The sequence below is a fragment of the Temnothorax curvispinosus genome, unplaced genomic scaffold, assembly GCF_003070985.1.
Source record: "Temnothorax curvispinosus isolate PA1 unplaced genomic scaffold, ASM307098v1 QBEX01014594.1, whole genome shotgun sequence".
NCBI lineage: Eukaryota > Metazoa > Arthropoda > Insecta > Hymenoptera > Formicidae > Temnothorax > Temnothorax curvispinosus.
The window spans coordinates 1-23,316 of NW_020224374.1; the positions used below are offsets into that span (position 1 = coordinate 1).

The following is a 23,316-nucleotide window of genomic DNA, read 5'->3' on the forward strand; positions in this document are numbered from 1 at the left end:
AAAAAAAAGAGTTGAATAAAAAAATTATTCTTGCAGTAAAGAATAAATTGCGTTGCGTGCATCCAATAAACTTGGCATAAAGATGACAATGTCTGTTTTTGGCCAGATGCTCATTAATTAACAACGTGTCGTAATAAGTCCGCCGTGTGAGATTTACGATCGCTCCCCGATCGAGTTTCGTCTCCGCGGAGTTCCACGCTACGGCGAAGATCGTTCCGCCACGTGGGTGGTGGTTGACCATGTGCGCGCGCGTGCGTATGTTACATTATGTTACTGTCCGCGTATGTAATGGCGACGCAACCATTCCATAAGAGCGCGATGATTCAGGGCCTTCCTGCGCGGCGTCCCGTCGGACTAAATGCTCGCATCCATATCGCGGCCGTCGTGGGTGGACGCGCGACATGAGCGAGAAGACGACGGGACAAGTGCAGGACATGCCGCGCGCGCCCCACCCTCGCCCTGTCGACCCTCGTGAAACAACCGTTTAAGGAACGGGATGAAGGAGGCTAATTAATATCGCATTCCGCGGGATTGAGCTGTCGCTTGCTGGGACAGTCGTTGCTGTTCACGACACATCGAACGTGGAGCGATAGCTTCTACGAGGCAGTGAACACTTTCGATAATTCTCAACTGTTCTAATGCATCACTTCTTTATAATATATATCACTGTATTTTCTATGATTAGAAACACCTTTCTAATATTATATTATTGGCGCTATGATAAATGAGACTATTAAAAATATACTAAAATATATCATATCTTCCAAGTTTACATTTGCAAATGTTTCAACATATTAATAGTCCTCCGCCTCACAAAGGGACCATATAAAGCTACACTAAAAAATCGAAAGGATCGTCATCGGGCTCCGCGGCATTGTCCGCGCACGTCCGTCTCATATGGAAGTGCTCATTGTAATTATTCTCGTATCAATGTCCGTTATCGTCCGCCACTATCGTCCCGCATCGTCATGACGTGGAGACATCGCGATTGGTAAATGGTTAATGACGAGAGAGCCGCTATCGGGCTCGTTGATCGTCATGCGTGCGATCCGCGGGGGTGCACAGTCAACTCCGACGAGCGTCTCAATCGAAAAGACGATCGAACGATCTGAGATAGAAAAGAGAGAGAAAAGACGACGGGGGATCTCGTGAATTACGTCCGAGTTCCGTCGAGGCGAAGCTCTCGAGGATCGATAGCCGATCGTGAGGCTAAACGCCGATCTCAGATCGAGTCTTGTCGATAAGGGATCGATCTCTTCCCCTCAGCCATCGGCGGGGGGACGACCGTGAGCCCGTTCACCAAAACGGCTTCATTAGGGCCCGGCATCTTTCGGATGCCCCACGCAAGGATGCCCACTATGCTCTCGTTACTGTCGACCATACTGTCGGTCGTACTCGCGTTAGCGAATGTCACGTGAACGTTACACAATGTACCGATTCATCCTGCCCTAAGAAAATGATGATGGTAGCGATTGATATATAATACCGGACCATATCTTTCCGTATCTCCGATACAATATCTTTAAAGTCGTCATAGAGAAGCACTTTAATTTATATTCATTTGGTAATCGTGTCAAATTTAGAACAAGTTTAAAAAGACATGCACGATTTGAATGAAAAAATAAAATTACATTGTGTGATAAATAATAAAATGTACGATACATATATTTACATCATAAATATCGCAAAAAAAATTAAAAATTTGTCCTATCTTCTAATATATAAGTAACTTAATAATAATTATAAAAATTAAAAAATACTTTAATTTTACCCCAACTAAATGGAATATACTACATTGTGTTGCACAATATTAAAACAGAAAAAGCATTACAAAGGGATGTAAAGTTGTAGAATACTTCTATAAGACCAATAGTGTAATCAATAAAAGTCTATTAGCCCACATTTCTCTATTATTCTTACATAGATTACATTTCTCAAATTACGAAAATACAGATACACTTGGGGTGTGATCCCTAAGAGATTAAGCCGTCGAACGAGCAGTAACCGAGCGCGAAGAAACGATATAATTTCCCTGGGACCAAAGCGCGTGAACGGTATATGAGAGAAAGACGAGGGGGGAAAAGGGAGAGATGGAAGAGAAAAGGAAGAAGAGAAAAGAGGAGGCACGGAACCTAGAGGGCTCGATAGCCCTCTTTATCTCGTACTCGCATCGTTCCGTCGTCGCCCCTTCTTAATTCACAGCCAAGCCGGGCCATAACTCGCGTTTTACCTCGCGGTGTTTATATACTTTTAACTTTTAATAATGCCTGATATCTCGTGGATAGGTGCTGCTCACTCACCCGCGCTTCCCCCACCGCGACGCATCCCCTGGCGCTGCGTTGTGCACCCCGCTGCGAGCCGATGTGTGGTCGTATTACGGACCGGACCGAGAAACTTTGGGCCCACGCGGCCCGAAGAATCGATATTGTCTCGCAATTACGGCGTTTCTCCCTTTCGCATTTATACCTTATTCAGCACGTTTGAAAGATACGTATGGCGTCAACACTACGTATTACTGCTATAACAATCTCGAGTAGGAGATTGTTATAGCAGTAATACCATACGTAGAATAGAGTGTCATATACTGACGATCATTGTAACAATAGTAAAATTCTCATAATTTTTCGTAGAACAAATATACGAATCAAACTATTAACTTAAAGCGAAGTAAACGTATGGAAAAGAGATATGTCACATTTGCGACTTTTTTTTTAAATCTCGCAATCTCTTTTATATATACGACTTACAATGTTGATTTAAGTATAGGTATCGAGTGCAGCAATAGTTTTGCTGTCATGACGAATTCTATCCGCCCACTTTCTCACCCTGTCACGCATTCCCTCGGGCAACCACGTCTTTCTTCCCTCCCATTCCGGCACATGTTAACAGGACTTTAAAGTTTTATTAATAAGGATAAATCAGAGGCGCCCTGCGGATGAAGTTGTCGGTGTCCGCGGTCCAGCGCGTATAATCTGGCATCGGGTACACGAGAAGGGTCAAGGGAGGCGCGACACGAGGGCGCGGAAGGGGAGGGGCACGAACATGTCGGTTTACGACCATTGCCCACAATGTCGTGCGCGCTCGCAACGTGCAGCGCATAAAGATATTTATCGTCCTGACTCGCGTACGCGCCGGAGACGCGTCGTCGCGTCGTGCCGACTCGACTCGCTCTTCTTGGATCGCTTCTTTTTTAAACACCCCTTACGAGCATCTCGCGCGGTGTCTCAAAGACCGTACAGTGGACAAAGTTTTCGGCCCAGGTTTTCAAACAGTGTTTCTGAGCGATTAAAACAGTCAGGAGCTCTTTCACAGTTTAAACTTCATTAATAAAAGTATGTAGTAAAATCTTATTCTTCGCGGTCGAGTTTGATTAAAATTTACTTTGATAGAATTTTAACTTGACTTTTGAATTTGAATCTTTAAAATATATTTAATGAAACTTATTTCAAAATATGCAATAAGATATTTAATGCTGAATCTTTAAAAGGCATATCCATGACTGAATTAAAACATTACCGAAAATCCTATAATAATTAATTTACAGACAATGAGCTCCAAAAGTAACAAGAGTCGATTTTTATATTAACAACCAGCAACCAAAAACTCGGCAAAACAGGTCTCAGGACATATTTCTCCAGCACATGCGGAGGCACACGCATTCAGTGCGCGCGATGTCCTAAAGATGTACTGGTCGTAATGTAATTATGCAAGGAGTCACGACGATACTTTGTTAAGAAGACGAATCCCTATAAGTTCGACGCCGATGGTTTCGCGTATGTCATTTTCGACAGGTTCATGGCTGTTCTGAAATCTCGCTAATTATCTACGCGAAGGCGCTCCACGTTAAGAGGCCCAGGTACTCAAAAGGCGCGACGCAATCTCGTCACAAAAAGCGTACGGCTTACGCTCGACTTTTATATAGTCGCGGATACCTTCACGGATATTGAGGGCCCTAATTAACGATTCCCGGATGAAGCATGGAAGCGGTGTGTTCGACCGGTCCGGCCGAGGCCCTACATAGCCGCCGAGTAAAATGGAAAATCTCACCGGGTACGGCGCGGCGTGTCGGACCCAATTAGCGTAACATACGCGGGATGCGGATAGCACATTTAACGTTCGTAGAACCTGTTGCGTCGTATCGGTTTACTACTCGCTAAGAGAACGTTAAGTCGTGTTTAGCAGCGATCTTTTGGTTATTAGAGAAAGAGAGAGAAAGAGAGCGGCTATTAAGCGTACAAGCAACTTGAATCCGCGCGTTCCTCTACCTGAACGTAAATTAAAAAAGTAAAAGTGAAGTTTAAAATCTTTGCATTGCGTAATTTGTTACAACTTGTAAAGATAAAATGAAAACAAATATGACGATTAAATGTTGTAGGGCAAGAACTAATTTGGATAAAATGTATAATTTAACGAACTGATAGGTAAGCGACTGGTCTGATAATTGCAAATATTATAATATAAGTTATATGTATGTTACTGAGCTGTTGATGTCAAGATTATATAATTGTAAATGCATAATTGTAAATATTGCGATATAATTCATATTACGTTATAATTTATAAACATTGATAAAGTAATTGCTTGAGAGGAGAATGAGAAAGCGAAAAATTATAGATGGTTAAGCATTAATCCACGCATATCGAAGCACCTATATCTTTGATAGACTCAACGTCGTCGGCCGCACGATTCGCATAAACTATGCCTACTATGCAACTGCAGGTGCACTTATGCACAACTCTAACTTTAAGATCGGTACTTCGTGTAACGATCTTTTAAGAGCCGTGTTGATAAAGTGACATTCTCGATCCATAATGCTAGGATTTTTACAAATATTAAGTATATAATATTATATACCTTGCCACTCTGCGGCTCTCCTTGAGCGAATTGAAAAATGTCGTTATCTTGGAGTAAGAATTTGTCTGCTAGTCTTGTTTTAGTGAAACACTGATCGAACGTCCACTAATCTGGACATCTGATTTGTTTTGAGATAAATATTCCAATAAATCTTTTGTTCTATGATTTTTACAAAATTACGAACAGCTCTCTCTCTTTCTCATTTTTTGACTTATTGTTTATTTCAGAAATAATTTTAGAATTAACAATAATCGTTAGTATTAATTACCATAAATTAAGTAATTTAATATTCTTATTTTCTTTACTTACAAACTACTATTTCACCAGTATTCATATGTTTTTAGCATTACAAATAATGAAAGCTTTCTAGCAAACGACACAAGTCAACACAAGTGTCATTTTGTTTTTGTTACTCATTCCCAAAAAAGAAAGATAGAACGACGTTTGTGTCGACTTGTATCGCTTGCTGGAAAGCTCCTTATGACTTCTATGTTGTCTTCAGATATTAGATGATGTTGCATGGGACGAGTGATTCCACACTGTCCCTTCGCCACTTACTGTGCCAAAAATGATTGCATACGAAACCAACCTTTACAAATTAGCGGAAAAATGGGTCAAATTATTGATGTAAATAAAAATATTTATTTTATTTCGTTATTTCCCACGGACTCAAGATAGTAGCGACTTAAAATTGATTTTTTCTTTTCGGTCAAATCCGTATAAAAAGAACGTAGGTTCCTAGTTTAAGAATACTATTTGACTCAAATGGAATGATAACTCTCACAGTATGCCTTGAATAACAATTTATGGAGAACTTGATGACGCCCAGAAAGTATATATAGTATTTAATTTAAACTCCCTCTTTTCATATGGATTTGACTAAAAAGAAGTTGATATCAATTTTAAATCGTCACTCTCTTAAGTCCAGTAATTATGAAATAAGGTAAATATTTTTGTTCAAATTAATTCACATTTGCTTTACGTAAAGCGCACATATTTCGCAGGTATCTTTGGCTGCTATTGTGCATTAAAGTTCGATGTGCTCGGAAAGTTAAATCAGCTTTGAACTTTTGCTTTTCAATTCGCCACGATCGTCACGATCATAAAACAACCTATTTCCGACATATAGAAAATGTAATAATTAATAATCGCGAAATCTGTGTTTTTATTGAATACAAATATTTTGTATTAATCTTGCAATTTACTATATTTTACGTATTATTGAGATAATACGCATACAAAATTCCAATTATGTTTACATGCGTCAAATAAAATATAATAATACTGTTTTTACACTGAGGGAAAAATTTTGTTGAATCAACAAAACAATTTTGCTTGGCAACATACAATCTTCCGGTTTTATTAAATCAACAAAACAATTTTGTTGATTTTTTAATTTATTGATCCAATTATTTATTTTATTGAATTAAGTACACGTCTATTATTTAAACAAAATGAAATAATTGAATTCTGAAAATGGTATCATACAAAATCATTTTTTTCAAGTTAATGATCAATTTTGTTAACTCAATAAAATAATTTTGTTGAACCAAAAACATTAACGTTTTTAAAAATAGTAAATTTATTCAAAGAAATATTTAGTTAATGTTATATTATGTTATAACTAATAGTATAAAATATTTAGTTAAAAAGAACAAATCAATATAGTCAACAAACAAAATAGTCAAAAAGAACAAAAGAACAAAATATTTTGTACAAATATTTTGTTAAGCCAATCAAATCATCTGCTTGGCAACATACAATCTTCCGGTTTTATTAAATCAACAAAACTTTTTTTGAAAAAAATAATTATTTCTCTCAGTGTACGAGCCGAAGGTTTGGCTTTCGATGCCCTAGGATTGATGATAGTGCGTTATCTACCGCACTATCATTCTTCGCACTTCCGCAGTAGCGGGTGCACCGTCCTAGTACGAGAATTAGCCTAATCTGTCTGGAGAACGCGGAAGGTCGCCCGGAGGAAGCGCTAAGTGCTCCTAAATGCTACTCTAACGAGCGCAAATTGCTGTTTACGCAGCGCTGCGACGTGGCATAGCTGCATAGCGGGATACAAGATTCTTGTGTATCGAAAGTAAGTTTTTCTCGCTGGAACATCAGACTGTTAACAAATGTTTTCAAAATAATATCGTGTTATTTCTTGATATTGATAACAACTTAAAACGAGATCTTCGTATTATACGATATTCAATCGAGTAAAATCCATTTATCTGTATTTTCTAGCTGTCCCGTATTTCAGAATTATCAGATCTTCAGCTGTACATTTTCTCTCTCAATTACTGTGACGTAGAGAAATGTGTATATATAAAGCGCGTGTGTTGCCACTTAATTTGCAAGTCCTCTTCGCCGAAAAATCTTATCGTTCTGTACAGTAAAGGAAAATTACTCCTTGTCGAATCGCCGCGGCTTCTCTCTCGCCGCTGTCGTCGCCCGTCTCTTTCTCCCTCGCTGATTCGCCCGAAGATAGAGAAAGGCAAGCAAGAAAAAAAGAATTTCTGGTGGATAATTACGCAAGACCAGAGTATATCGGTGGCGTCGAAATTCCGAGAAGCTAAAGAAACCATAAAGATTTCAATGACCTCCTCCACACCACCATAATCGGTGTATTCCGCGTCCCACGAGGTGTACTTCTGGCACTCCTCGAAGAAGCAGGCGGGCGAGAGAGAAAGAGAGAGGCAGAGAAGGAGATGCGGGAAGGAGAGAAAAGACGCGAGGTGGACATCGAAAGATCATCCCCGAGGAGAGCAAACACGAGGAAACGCAGCGCGGCAAAGAACACCGGTAATATCGTATCGGAGTGGAACGGAGGGAAGTGGACCCGCAAGAGAGGAGGACGCGAGACCCGTCGTCGCGAGAGAAAGAGAGGCCCCCGCGCGTCGTCGAGTCGTGCCCGGTGGCCCGCGTCCGGTAGAAACGGTGCAGCGGCTTAAGGCCCGTGGAATTATCCTCCTGTAAACACCTACCTAATTAAGATTGGAACATTTTAACGTCCCCGCTCGGGGACCCCAATAAACCGCCTAACGTACGGCCAGTTTGTTAGGCGCTTATGGGATCGTTTAATTAATATTGGCGTCGGAGCAGCGCGCCCGGTTTCGAAACGGCTGACGACCACCTCCGGCGCCTTGGTATTTTTGCCCCCTCTTCCTCCCCCTCCCCCATCACCACTCCAGTACACTTACAGTTTGCGACTTGCACGTGTAATCTCGTGTACAACGTCCAATTCGATTCGTTCGCGCGTGTGTATCATGCGTGTATGCGTTCGCGACGGTATGGACGCCTCGGCCCGGGTATATTAGTCCTGGGGCTGGTGGTCATTTGCTGTGTCGCGACGGTACACGCTCGATGGTATCCTTATCGGACCCCTCGTTCTCCACGAGCGCATTCTGTTTGCTACGCGCGAGCACGCAAACACTTAATCGATCCCGGGAATGTTCGCGCGATATGTACACGTTCTCTCAGTTTAATTAAGTCGTAGATTTTTTAATACAAATTTTACTACGACATTTCTAATTATTAAAATTGTTTAATCTATCTTGCTCATTTATTATATTATTTAATATATCGATCTGATATATCTGAATTTTATTACATATATTCCTATATGTATAATATACTAATTATATTAATAAAAGTAACAAGCGCACATTGTAACATATCTACGTTTTAAATATTAACAAAATCGCGATTTCTGTACATTAAAATCAAAATTAAAGAGACATGATAAATATATGTACGTAAAAAATATCCATCTAAGTATATTATAATTATCGTGTCACTAACTTCGCGTCACAAGTCTCGAACACTGTTGAAAAAGTGTTAAACATAACATAAATCACATGTCCCAAACGGTCCACTCAAATTTTTGTGTTAATTTAACATAATATGGATATGTTAAATGGTAACACCGATACTATGTTAAAATATTTCAACAGAAAGAAAATGTAATTCTAATCGTAATTTGAGGTTAATTACGTGTACAATTAACATAACTTTTATGTTGAAGTTAAGATTGTATGTAAGATAAAATCAACACTCTTTTCTGTAAATTTTTATTCCCACTTCTGTTACATATAGAGTAAAATAAACATTCTTTTTCTGTAAATTTTAACATATTTAATAAATACGTTCAAATCGTGTTACTTTAACATATTTTTTAAATTACTTTAATAATTTTACATTTTAAATTTGTTAAATTCAATTAACATAGCAGGCATATGTTAAATCTACACATGTACGTGTTGATTATTTTACACAAAAATTTTAACAAGGACCTTTTTTAACAAAACTACAAAAATTTTCCAACAGTGAACGTTCCTTCCGTGTTGCATCCAGCGTACGAGCATCGCGAAAAATGCGACGAAGGTTGCTGCACCTAGGTAAGACGCGCGAGGAGGTGTAGGTACAAACGAACGCTCGTTGTCGTGGAAATTTATCATCGGCTTCCACGAGACGTGGAACGGGCGAGTGCTCGCGCATTAAGTGCGCACTGCGCGGCTCGCGGGAGGGTTGCGCGAGCGTGTGGCATGAGGGGGGGGGGGGCCCGGGGAGAAGAAAATAGAGTCACGGCGCGTTTCCCCGTGGTACGACGTGTTCTTGCGCGACCGAAGAGGGCGGCCAGGGCCGATTAATCACGGTCGCATTTTGCGGTTTTGTCGCGCGTCACGACCCACGTGCGTTCCGCGGGCACCATTGTTCCGCGGCCTAATCATTCCGGGAACGGTGTCGGACAGTCGTACGCCGTGGGAGAGTTCCCGTCGTATACGTAAAACGTACCTATACCCGCGCGCGCGCGTATCCTCGTATGTGCATTTTGTGAGAGTCCATCCTTCGCGCGCTCTGGCTGAGTGCGGTCTCTCGGGTCCGGTTCGCTTAAGAATTATAACTTCAACTTGATATATCTGTTTTTTTCCCGTCTACATTGGGTAGAATGATAAGCAAAGGATAATGAATTACTAGATTAGACTTAATTAACTCGGATCTTAATTGGTGCGACTTTAAAAGTATCACGCGATCCCATTTTAATTTAAATGCAATAACTCCAATGTAAAATAAATACGGAATAAATAAACTATGGAATATCTCTTAAAAAGATAGATAAAATAATTTTCATATATCAACTCCCCCCTCTATGTAATTATTCGCTATTTTTCCAACGCCTCCAGCATGTGTTTAATCAATCAAAATATAAAATTATATATTATTTCATTTTGTCCACGGACTCCGATAGTCGACGGTAAAACCAAAAGATTGAAACCGCATTCTCACACCGTTCCTGATGATCCAATGTTTTCATCAGCGCGTAATAACCGGTGTACCGCGTTTTTTTCCCAAAATTGAATTACTGGGAAGCCTCTCTCTCTCTCTCTCAGAGAGAGAGAGAGAAAGAGAGAGAGAGAGAGAAGGAGGGGGAGTCTGCGTCTTCTCCGGTCTCGGGGAGACGAGGATCAGAAATACGGGAAGGTGGGGACGAAAGGAGGGATCAGGTGAGGGCAAGGTGGAGATTCTAAAAATGGCGGTTCGTGGACCGACGCGACGGCACACACGGTAAGTCCAGGGCCAATTTCGAAGGGCCATTTTTCCCCCGAAGGGGAACGTCGACGGCAGCCGAAAATTACCCCGCTCGGGACCACCCAGTCGTCCCGCGGCAGACCAATCTCCTGGCCATGGGCTAATCGAGTCCAGACAGCAGTCCCCCTTGGTGGGGCTAATTGCGCCTCACCACTTTCGTACCTCCGAGAGGTCGACCTCTCTATTAAGAGACTTTTACCCGGACGCGCTCGCACGCCGCGCCGCGCCGTGCCGCGTCACGTATTAAATTAGAGGGTGTAAGCTCGCCTCTCTAAGAGTCTTTTCTTTAAGGAGGGTTTTTTTTCTGGAGGAGGCGGGGAGGGTAGCTTGTGTGGGAATGCATGGAACTGTTGGTGGTGAATCGCCGTTGATCAAGTAATCTCGGACGTTCGTCACGTTATGCAGGAGAGACGTTAAATATCCCAAGTTAGATTGCGATTTAAAGAATACTGCAAGCCACTATTTATTGTTTATAATTAATAATTATCACTCTTTGATTATTTTTTGTTTATAACATATATCTCTCATGATAAATATTTTAATAGAAAAAGCCTTATTTAATGTTCTATACAAACATCGCAAAACGATATTAACCATTATTTGTTATACTTGTGCATATGTGTGTGTGTGATATTTAACGTTTGTTAATTTATCTCAATATTAATGGCAAAACTAAATTTTCTTCACAACTATACATTTATAAAAATTAAAAAATATACAATATCGATAAAAAGTATTGCATTGTCTCCAAAACTATAGAAAACACAAAGTATAAATTATTCAGTTCTTCAGTACTAAAATAACACTTAATAATATTTATATGCGTTTCTCTTCATTAAAATAACGATTTCCCTGTTTCCATAAGTGATGCACCACTTTTAACCGATACTATAAAGATGCAAGAAAAAATCCATTAGTTTTTAAAAATTTTAAATTAAAAAAACTGTCGCGCCAGCAGACTAAAAAATGTGAAAAAGAAAAAAATAAAACAAGGCAGGGAAATTTTTTCAGTTTATGGCTTCCGCTATCGCCGAGAGAAGCGATGAATGCACGCGATATGGCGCGAGCCTTCGGCAACCTTTATGGTTATGCGAAATTCCTCTTGATGGTGGCCGTAAAACTATTTTACAAAAAATGGCAGTAGTCCTTTTTACTACCCGTGTGACTGTCGTGTATAAACCTGAATTACAGGTAAAAGCCCGTGTTCTACACGGCGCCTTGATATACGAGGCCTCCCAATTCTCGGTGTTTCCTTAATTTATCCCTATTATCACGTCCCCAGGTACGAAGGAAAAAAAAATTCTTCGTCGTCTGAGGGAACGTGTCAAACATCTTTTGAGATTAATCTTTTAGCACTTTTTTTATTCTAAGTTTGACAAAAGATTTTGAAGTATCCTATTCAAATAATAGTTATCATTAGATTAAGAAGGAAAGAAGGGAAAGCAAATTAAGCGAATATCTAACATCAACAATGGACTGAAGACTGTTGACGTGCTCAATCTCAAAACTCTCTCTAAAGACAACAATGAAACTAATGTGCAAACAGACTAAATTTCATGACGTAGATCCTCGCATGAACACTTTATAACTTTTAAAAATTGCCTTTTACACATTTAAATTTAATACTTAACAAATAAAAAATTTTGAAATGTGTAATAATATATCTAAAATATCTTAAATAGAAATATATAGCTTACCTGTAATCTTTGTAACGTAAAGGAGATAATTCATTTGAAGTAAAGTTGGATTGAATAAACTGAAATTTAAAACAATTGTTTATATATTTTTTCCTTCTATATATTTTCATTCTAAGATAAATCGTCACTGCAAATAAATTGTGATAAACCTTAATAATAACAAACGAGATTCATCCGTGAGTGTAACTTTATCCATATCTAAAACTCATATGCGCGAAAATGCAAACTCTAATAGATCAGTCTTATATACATAAATGAGAAAAATGAGCTCTGCAACGAGGTACCTGTAACTATGGCTCGAGAATCAATAAGCGTCTATCCGAAAAAAAAAACGGGAGAATGTGTATATCTCGTTCATCGGTAGACGCGTGTACGTTGATCAATCGAATCGTAACGTATGGCACAAAGCTTATGTCACGCGAAGGAAAAGCAGTGTAATTAGATATCGCGTAAAACAAAAGCAAAGTCCCGAGCTTTTTCCTCGGACATAATTAACAAATCAACAAAATTAACAAAAATAGTTTGCATAAAAATTCAATTCAATATCGTAACGTTGAAATATTTCCGGTGTCAATAACGTCGAATTCGTCACTTGGGACTACGCTCGAAGTCGCGGCGATTCAAGCAGAAAAGCGATTCACCGGGCATGCTATGCAGATACCGGCGCGTTACGATACTCGGACGAATATGCTGTACGTAAATTCATTACGGTATCTTATGTATATCATAATATATATTACGAGCATTGGAGATACGTGGAAAGCCCGAAACATGATCGCCTCGCGCAGCGTTGGCGATGCTATAATAACAACTATACGTATAGTCGATTCTACATAGCAGAAAGTCAACCAGACTTTGTCAGAGCGATATGTTTTATCGAAATATACCCAAAAAATTATATTATATACAAAACAGATTTACAATTTTCTCAACAATACTTATTGTTAATTGTTAAAATAATTTATACGACGTTTTATTAAGATTAGAAAAAACACTTTTATACAATATTAGCGTAAATCATTATTTGCATTATTACCAGCTTGGAGAAAGTAGCAGTCTCATATCGCGCATAACAAAAATCTAGAAGGCAACAAGAATCTAGAACCGGTCCTGATTGTAACAATAAAAATCTTTAACTATAATCTATATTGCCTGCGTTGATAATTGTCAAGCTCTGCGTTCAAATATAAATATACGCTTCTATATCCAAAACATCCAGCTTTGTAACGATCAGCAATTCGTAGGTACATAGTCAAAGATATGCGCTATTTCGTCGAAACGCGAGAAATCGCGTCTAGCTGCATTCGCGACTCGCGTCTGACTTGGCTCGCGCATGCACTACTGATGTCCTCAATCCCGTTTCTCGCGTTTATAAACGTCCACGCGCACGATAAATTTCTTCAGAAATCTTAAATACGTCCTTCTCGCTAGCCTAGATTTAATCCAGGCCTTTGTGGCCTCACGATAAATTGTAAATCACATATCGTCTGAATATCCGTCAATGAATATTCACGATCAAACCATATTCTAGAAATTTATATATTACAAATGCTATTACATAATAGGGCATTATCACGATCGTATCGAGAGAAAGGAACGGTTGGATCAACCGCCGATAGCGATGGCAACGATAGACGTCAAAAAGTTTTCAATCGCGCTAAACGTCAATATTGAACAACCTCAGAATATATACTAATATAAACTAATCGTTAACACTTTTCGGCAATTATTAGTAAAAAAAAAATAAAGATTGTATTTCAACACTGCGACTCTTTGCGAAACTGTGCAAAACTCTACGAAACTCTTCAATTACAATCTTCTGATCTATCGTTATGGCACACATCAATGGGACTTGCGCAAAAAATATAAATCATTTTTCTCGGCATTGTCTCTTCAGCCAACCTCTAATCCGCATGCAGGACAAGCTATCGCACCAACTCCAATTCTCAACACTGTCAGATATTGGGTACAAGTTTCTTTTTTTTTTTTTCTTACACCGACACTAGCGGCAAGTGTTGATGGTCTTCTTGACGAGACACGTGTTACACGTTACCTCGCAACACCACCGGAACCTACACTGACAATTGACCTTCTCCTTGACAATTCTGGTGTCGTAGCCTCTACCGCAGCAGAGGAGCTCACAGCCCTCAACCCCGGGACTCGTCGCGTTACACTGACGACCCGTCGTCCCTAAGGACCCGGTCTTCCGATTCGGCTTGCAGAAGTCCGGCGAGTCTTCGCTGTAGATCAGATCGAATCTACCGGGCGGCTTGATCGTGGGGCCTTCGGTAATGAAGCTGTGGCCGTCGTTGCTGGGAATGACTTTGGCCGCGCCGTCGAACGACTCCTTCAGACGGTTGCCGACTTCCCGAAACGGCGGCATCTTGCGCCAACAAGTGCGCACCGTGCAGGAACCGGAGAGCCCGTGACACTTGCACTCGGTCCTCATGAAGTTGCGCACGGCCTGAGGAGCGAATGCACATAGCGCGCCGGGTGGTAACGTATACTCCTATTTTGTTTTTTTAATAGGATCTAAACGACTTTAAAATTCTAATATACAGAAATGATATACAGAAGTTAAGCCCACATTTATAAAGACAAAAATTATAAAGACTCAATAATTAACAGAAATATCTGTTGCAGATGTTCTCGTTATAAAAAAAAATTCTATTGTCCAATGATGACATTAAAACATGTCCTCTAATTTTGTTAAAATAATGTTTGCTAGAATCTTGAAGATGGGATCAATGTTATTAAAAATAACGGAATTGGAAGTACTGACTTACTTTGCAAAGTCTTTCGAAGACGTCTTATAAATAAATGGAACATGGCTCTTCCATTATATTGGACAATTGTGCAAGATTGCTTTCGGTTATTATTATCAAACGTGATGAAAAAATGGCATTAACCAATTGAATGAAAACGCACGTGCACCAAAAAATAGAAATGAACAGAGAATAAATGTAAAAATAACTTACCAAACGACCAGCGTCGTTATTATGAAGCTTCACCAGAGTTTTAATGTCACTTCTTTTACGATACGGTGCATCCATGAATTCCCGTGATTTTTTAAAGCCGAAGTTTACGTTATCGCCGCACCCTCCCCATTCCCAGTCTCCTTCCGTCGGCAAACTCTTCTTCGCCTCGACCGTACGCGCAAATTTAGCCAGACGATTACCTGTGGAAGTCACCATTTTCTCCTATCTCCAAAATATAATCGCAAAGAAAGTTGATACAAGCAGCCAATTTTTAACGACGCTTACAAATATCTTAATCTATGCAGTTTTTAAAAACTTATAAAAATACTGTTACACTACTGTATCACAAAATAGAAATACCTCTTTTAATTTATATGAAAAAATAATAATTTAAGTTTTAATGGGCTTTTAAAAGCCTGATAAATTACTATAGATTCCGATGGGAAATTAATGGGAAATCGATATGCGGATTAAATCACAAAGAGAGAGACTAAGAGAGTAAGCTTTTACCCTTCGACGTCATCTTATCGCAGGAGCATTCCACGAGGTCACCCATAGTGCAGGCTCTGGTAACCGCATAAGTAACTCCAGCGGCGGTGATGGCGTTCACGAAACCCGTCTCCCGCGTATCTGTAGGCACATGGAGGGGAATCCGAGATCAATTAATGGACTATTACCGTGGTAGCGTGGCCCGAACGTAAATCACCGATCGCGAAACAAGAAAAGGCGCGTCTCGACGCGCATATATGCGCGGTAAGCGAGTGGTAATAAAAAAACTCGGCAAGAATCTTCCCGGTCGCATGGAGAGTCTCAAACGAAGGAGGATGCCGGGCAGATAACGTCGGCGAGGGTTAGGCGAGGAAAGTTGAAGAAGGTCGCGCGCAATCAGATCGCCCGAGAAACAAATCGGATTACGCGTCAGCCGGCGAATAAGACAATTTAGAACCTTCCTTACATATGTGCGTGCTGGACTCTTAAAATACATTAATTAATGATATCATTAGAAATACGGAACCTCTATCTAAGAATTGATTCAATAGAAGAATTTCGTGAGAATTATTTTGATAAAATTTATCGCTCTCTTCTGTACAATTTTTATAATATGTACTTGAGTTTTTATATGCACTATGTTAATAAAATTTATACACATATATATATTTGCAATAATATTTCTGATATAGTTGCTATTTATCTAATTAGTACATGTAGCATAGCACGTATAAGTAGATTACAGAATGGTGTATAATAATTATCTAAATTATTACTGAACGTATATTTCCTCTATCAATCTTTAATTCTAGAAACTTTTAGTCTCTCAACAAACATGCCTTATAGAGATCGTTACTTGAATGAATAATCTAGGTCAGTTAATTTGTAAAAGGCAGATCTGTAATTACGACAGTATTCAGTCGCCAACAAGCTATCTAGATCGAAAACCGCCTGTTCATACATTCGCCAGATCTCCGTGGATCGTTATCCGAGTGTCAAATATAGAATGGACGCGCGATAGAAAGTATAATTTGACATTAGACACAGTGAGCGTGCAGTAGTTACTTATATGGCGGAACGTGCATTACGTGCATAGAAGGCCGGTATACGTCAATTAGTCGAGGTAATGGTACGCAATTAACGCTTCTTTGGTTTTTTTAAGATATGAAGAAAAATCGCCATTCGCAGCCGCGAGCATTCGATAAACGTATTTCAATCGCATCGCGATTTCACCGGATTTCGAATAACTACGCAGACAGTTAAAGAAATCATTGACCTAGCTAAAATCGGGGTTGTTTAATCGTAATATTCTCTATTATACTACAATTGTTCAACTAGTATTTGACTATTATTTAATATTGCGCGATAAAAAAGTGCGACAGCAAATAATTTCCTTCGATATCTTTCCTAAGCAAAAGATCTATTTCAAATTTGTTAAAAAAATCTGTCTTTAAAATTAAAATTGGCGGTTCCAGGACGTCCTGTATACGACAAGCATATTCTAAGCTTCTTTCAATTTCACCTTGAATCCGCCACACAACTCTCGCCTAAAGATATCGAATTGCAAATTCTATCTGGGTAATTCCGTAAGATGTGGGTGGCGCCGATCACCAATGGACTGTACGAAAAGATCAAGCTCGCCAGTATGAAAGGGATGTCGTCAACGTCGAAGGTCTTGGGAGCAGACGCCCATCGGTGGGTCCCACAATTCGGGCTCACGCTTGTCTTGGCTGATGTACAACGCGGGGGAACCCGCGGGGACTCACGCCCGGTGCAATTCCTCCATGATGTGTGGGTGTGTATATGTGTATTCGGTTTCACCTGTCATGTCTCCACTCAATCATTAAGCGGACAATGCGCACGACGCGAAATTTCACCCCTTTTCAAAACGGAAGATCGCCACCGCCCGCCCCGGTCGACCATTGTCTCTATTAGCCTCCACGAGCATCCGGTTTTTGCAAAACCAGAATGCATTCTACCTTTCTATTTCCGCATTCTCTCCAAACGCATTTTACATTTCTTTAATTCTTAGAGAAATAATCTTGCAAATTATTCTAAATATTAATATTTTTTTAAGCGTTATATTGATTTATTTAGGAAATTCAGGTATTTGCAGATATCTATAGATATTTAATTAATTATTTATTAACATATATGTTATATTAAATAATATATGCATATCTTAATATGTGTGCGTTCAAAATTCAATTTATTTTATCTTTATAATTGAATGAGCGGATATATAAATTGCGTTAATTTTTTATATCCTAAACATAATGATATATTATATCATTCAGATCTCGTAATATTATATGCGATGTCTCCACATAATTTTATAATAACATTATAACGCAAATCATTAAGGCCCAAAAGACGAAGTAACTTTTAATTCGCGAATATATCATATCGGCATGTAATGCAAGCCTAAGGCAGAATCCGAAAGAAATCCGTCTCCTCGTTAAACTGACGATATCGCCATTCATTTTACCTTATTGCGAGATGCAATCCGATCGAGAAAACCGAGATCGTCCCGTGGATCTTCGCGTCGATATGATCTCCGCCGACACCGAACACGCCGGAATTAACTCATAACGTGGAATGCCCACCCAATTACGGATTCCAGCGAAAAGGGGGAAGAGCCGGAATCGGTAGCCATCGTGAATATCGAGCAGTGATGCATCGGCAATGCAGAATCGCGCCGCGATCGCATATCTCGTCCTTTTCAGAAACTTGATGCGCGCGATCTTCTGTCAATTATCCCGATATAAACAACGATGCCGATAATATCAATCGTTGTACCGCCACAGAATAACAATACATATTGTTATCCTCTTTACTATTTTATTTTCCCCTTTCATTTTTATTAACCTACGCGCTTCTACCGCATATCTCGTGAATTTATATTAATCTAATAAGGATCTGTCACATAATCTGTTAGAATCTCTAGATTTCCAAGTCGAACACTGAAAAAAATAAATACTTAGATCCAAGAAAATATTTTTCACATGGTAAATGGCTTATTTACTTAATATAATCACATATTTATTTAGAATTAGATATCTTTACTTAAATTAAGTAAAAATAATATACATAAATTAAGTGAAAATAATAATTTATTTTAATTAAGTAAAAATATCTAATTCTAAATAAATATGTGATCATATTAAGTAAATAAGCCATTGGTACTATGTGAAAAAATATTTTCTTGGATCTAAGTATTTTTTTTCAGTGAACGATACGCTATTTATTCCAATACTGTCAATCTAAATATAAAAAGAAAAAAACGGGAGAAGAGAGAAACTTAAACGAAGAGGAAGAAAGAACATTATATGTATCGAGGGTAGAAAGCCAGAGGGGAAAACGCGGAGGTGAGGCTCAAGGGGCCCGGGCGGAGGGCCCCACCGCTGCCAGGGAGGGGTTATACGCGTTAAGCCTGGTTCTCCGTGGTTCCCATGGATTCCAGGCGGGTATCTTCAGCGCGGATCGACAGCGCGGACGGAACAGGAGGACGCAGGCCGAGGAAAGAGAGGAGGCTGTGCCTGCCATCGCCCGCGTATCTTCTGATGCATCGCCTCACCTTTCAGTGCGTATTTAAACGATACGATAGTTTTATACGAGCGATCTGATACCGGAGACTTCGAGAGCGGGAGAGAGGGCCCCGCGGCTAGCTCGCTCGGCTCTCTCGGCTCCCGGCGCGGCGCGGTCGCGCTCGTCGTCGCTTCTTCGTTCACGAGAGCGGAGATCGATAGCTCGCTCCATCTCCGTTCCGGCTCCAACCTTCGCTCGAACCTCGGCGCATCGGCCCTTTAACACGACGACGGAAGCAGCGTGTCTCTTTCAAGGCTCGCGCGGCCGGATCGCTTACGAAAGCCCCGTAGTTCTTTTTTTTTCCTAGCCTCCTCCACTCGGAAGATCTCCAGGCACCGTTAAGATCGGTTCTTAATTTGAACGACTCAAGAAAGGAGAAAAATACTAGGGAAGTTTTCAAAATCGTGATTGACAGCTAAAATTATTTTCTTTAATATCAGGAAAATTATTTGAACTGATTATATTAAAATATCGCACGTTAAATACTTTAGACATCGGATTCATATTTCTGAATAACATATTAACAAAATTATATTTGTGTGAGGAAAAGAAGAGAGAGCTTTCGTAGCAGCACTTTTATCAATTGTTTTCAACAGTCACAATCTTAAAAAAAATTCTTTACTGTTATAACCAGTTTCATCTTTGCTGATATTGAATAATGTACATACGTAACTACATTTTATTTTCATAAATGATCTCACGTTGGTCAAATTTATATTAAATAAAAAATCTTTACGGAAATACACTAATGGTCAGACATATGGTCAAAGAAAGCCTTTCAATTTCACATTTTGCAATATTTCCCGTTACCGAGCGACAATCCATCTGAGTATTTTGATGGTCGCTTCAGTGCCCGGGGAATGCCTGAGGTGCAGAGGAACGGCGGATAATATAAATCACTTCGAATCAATTAGACACGTGGGACCGCGAGCCGATGATCTCGCGGTGCCGTGCCGCCAGCTGCACCTGTGGGCCCTTCGTCTCGGGTCGCCCGGACAGTTCAGCCAATTATCAGCATTCCGGGGCATTATCCTCAGAGCGGGACTTACGCCGTGTTTAATTGCAAGTGGTCGTCTTCCTTTTTTCTCAGCCCCTCTCGCGTCTTTTCTCCTCAGCTCCCCCTCGTAATATTCTCTTCTTCTCCCGTCCTCGTCATTCCGGATGAAGGAATAACTCAGCACTCAGCCGACAATAAAATGCAACCACGTGGCGGATCGTTTCATTTCCCGAATCCGGAAAATATTTTTCCGCGAATTTTCGTCGCTTTCTTAAGACGTACAGTCATCCCGAGCTCACTCGTATCAAGTTTCGTAAAAATAATAACATGATCAACGTCATAAAGTAATAATAGACGTCAAATACACAATTTCGGAATATAATTGTAAATTTATACTATATTTTGATGTTTTGTTTAATCAAAGAAAATTAAATGCTAGGAGTTTAATATAATATTTAGATTCGAAACACAAAATTAATTATCAATCAAAGACAAAGGAGCATCGAGCCGTAACAAGGTGTTGGTGTTCATATATTCTATACTTAAGTAAAGAATTAACGAATTGTAATGTACATACTGTACATGTACACATATTCCAACTTAATAGACTACGCGCCGCAAATTTGTCGGACTTGAAACACAGCTATCTTGGAACATTAATACCCTTCCCTACCCGGAATTAAATCTACACGATTTAATTGTTTAAAAAACGAAAAGAATTTATTGCAAAAAATATTAACTCAGCCAGGATTCGAACCTGGAACTTCCCTCATTCCGTGAAGGGCGTATGTTTCGCTTTTTATTCACAACGTGTTACACCGCGGCAATGATATATGAACATCGTCTCTCGAATATTGGCTTCAACGAACAAGTGGAACGTGAGTATCGGAGAAAGAGCATTCGCGCAAGATTGTCGGCATGCACTTTCCAGTTTTATGAACCTCCCGTAATGCTAATAATGTCGGACATACCCCGAACCCTTTAATGGAGGATTAAGGCGGCGTATACCGGAGCCCCGTTTATGAGTAAAAAGGGATTGCACCGCCTGTCTCACGGCGATTACACCAAATTGCATCAGCGTCGCCACATGACGTATGCATAAATATATGCGGTGCATCAGCGTTCGGCGTTCTTTCAATGTTGCTGCATCGCGAGCGTGGAATGTCGCGAGAATGAACGTTCCATTTGCCGCGGACATATACACGTCGTTCCGTCGAAACGATCGTAATACATTTGCTCGTCAATTATGTAACGTCGATCGTGTAATGTCCTCGTATTACGCATCGCTCGTGCCTTTTATGCTTGCTATGCACGATTTCAATGTGCGTAGTAAGTTAATGAATCTTAGAAGAGCGATAACGCTAACAATAATGTCTAAATAGCATGCGATATTAAATATAAAAGCGACTATCAAAATGTTAACTAGGAGAACTTGGAGGCTGCAGAACGCAGATATGAACTATATATTAACAGATTGTAGAGGAGATTCCCCGAGTGTATACCTAAGCTCCCAAGTTCTTCTTGTGTGTGTAAGATGAATTATTTGACAACAAAACATGTTGCATAATTAAACGATTTCTCTTTCTTTTGGAGTTATATTTTTCTCACATGATCTACGATCGAGTATGGCAATCCCCTGCGAAGAATTCTAGAAAAACTAATCATATTTGAAACAGATAATTTGCCGACTTTGTAATCAACTTTTCTACAGAAAGATAATCAAATATATTATTTTATAATGTCATATTTCATAAATATGTATCAGATCTTACTACTAGCGCTAGTAAGATCTGTTACGTATTTATAAAATATGCAAAAATGTGCGAAAGTAATTATATATGCGGCCGAGCATTTTTGTATAGAGTTAACAAATCCCTCGTAAATCTCGTGGTGATTAATCGATCGATCGGGTTATGCAAGCAATTTGCGGCGATGCGTCGGGCCGCCATTGTAGGAATTACGTCGCCGCTGTGCTCGATCGACACACGTAGATGCTATCGATCGTTCTTAACGGGGTGATTTGTTTAGCCGTGAGACGATCTATCGGGCCGAATGCACTGATTCATGCGCAGTAGATAGTAGTACTTAGTATCGATCTTCGTTTATATGTTTTTGCCTTTCTTACTTACGATACTACAATTTGTCCTTATAACACATTTATCGCAATTTTTCACTTTCATTACTTTTTTATCACATGTACGATATGTCTCGAAATAAAGAAGTTTAAAAAATAATCTTAAAAACAAGTTGATAAAGTTATTAAAATATTTTCGAAATGTTTGCAACTGTTAGAAATATTATACCTTGCACAATACATCTATTGTTTGATTTGGTTGTCTAGATATAAACACGTTAAAAAGTCAGTAATCAGAATAAAGAAAAAACCTGTATTAATTAATATTAATATATAGAATGCTCTTATTTATAATACGTACCCCTAGAATAGTTTAAATGCTATATTTCCTGTATGTGCGCATCATTTTCGTACCGCGTGATATCGTAAAAATACGATGTACCAAAGGGCAACGCAAAAGAAGAAGAAGAAAAAGGATGGGGAAGCAAAGGAAGGGAAGGAACTAACATTAGACGCGCAGGACGAACACGGGAAAGGCAAGGGTAGACGACGTTAAAGCAGGACGAAGCAGGTTAAAGCGAAAAGAGCAGCGCGAACGACGATAAATCTCGACGGGCATCCGTAAATAAAGTGGAGAATATTCAATGAGAGAAGAAGATAGCGCGCGCGTAGGGCCGCGAGGCGAGTGCATTTGCAGCCGGGGAGGAGGACGGGAGGAGGATGGAGGAGCGCGCGCACGAGATCGGCTCGCTCTGCTCTCGCGCGCGAGTACCAGATCTCTTCGCCTGGGCCCGCTCTCCTCTCGACTCCCCGAGGGCGTACCGGGGGAGAGAAAATCTTTCCAATAAATACCGCGTGGAACGGACGCATGAATGCCGGCAAAAATCGCCAAATGACCAATTGCGGCGGGAGCTTCTCAGGCACGCTCGCCTTTTCCCCGAGATTCCAGCGAATTTTTGAGAGCTGCCGCGCCATATCACCGCTGGATTCTCCGCTCTTGCAGGAATTTCTCTCTCTCTCTCTCTCTCTCTCTCTCTCTCTCTCTCTCTCTCTCTC

At 39.9% G+C, this 23,316-nt stretch overlaps 1 protein-coding gene across 2 annotated transcripts in view; it reads right to left on the bottom strand.

The window, feature by feature from the left end:
• Positions 1-14,111: 14,111 nt before the first annotated feature.
• The window catches only part of LOC112464795 (protein Wnt-6), a 51,337-nt gene continuing 42,132 nt past the window's right edge, over positions 14,112-23,316 (bottom strand). For both annotated transcript variants that reach the window (XM_025032002.1, XM_025032001.1), the window contains exons 3-5: positions 15,623-15,742; positions 15,113-15,312; positions 14,112-14,598 (exon numbers count right to left, since the gene is read on the bottom strand). In XM_025032002.1, coding sequence (XP_024887770.1) covers positions 14,137-14,598; positions 15,113-15,312; positions 15,623-15,742 — 782 coding nt within the window. In that variant the 3' untranslated portion in view covers positions 14,112-14,136. The remainder of the gene's footprint in view (positions 14,599-15,112; positions 15,313-15,622; positions 15,743-23,316) is intronic.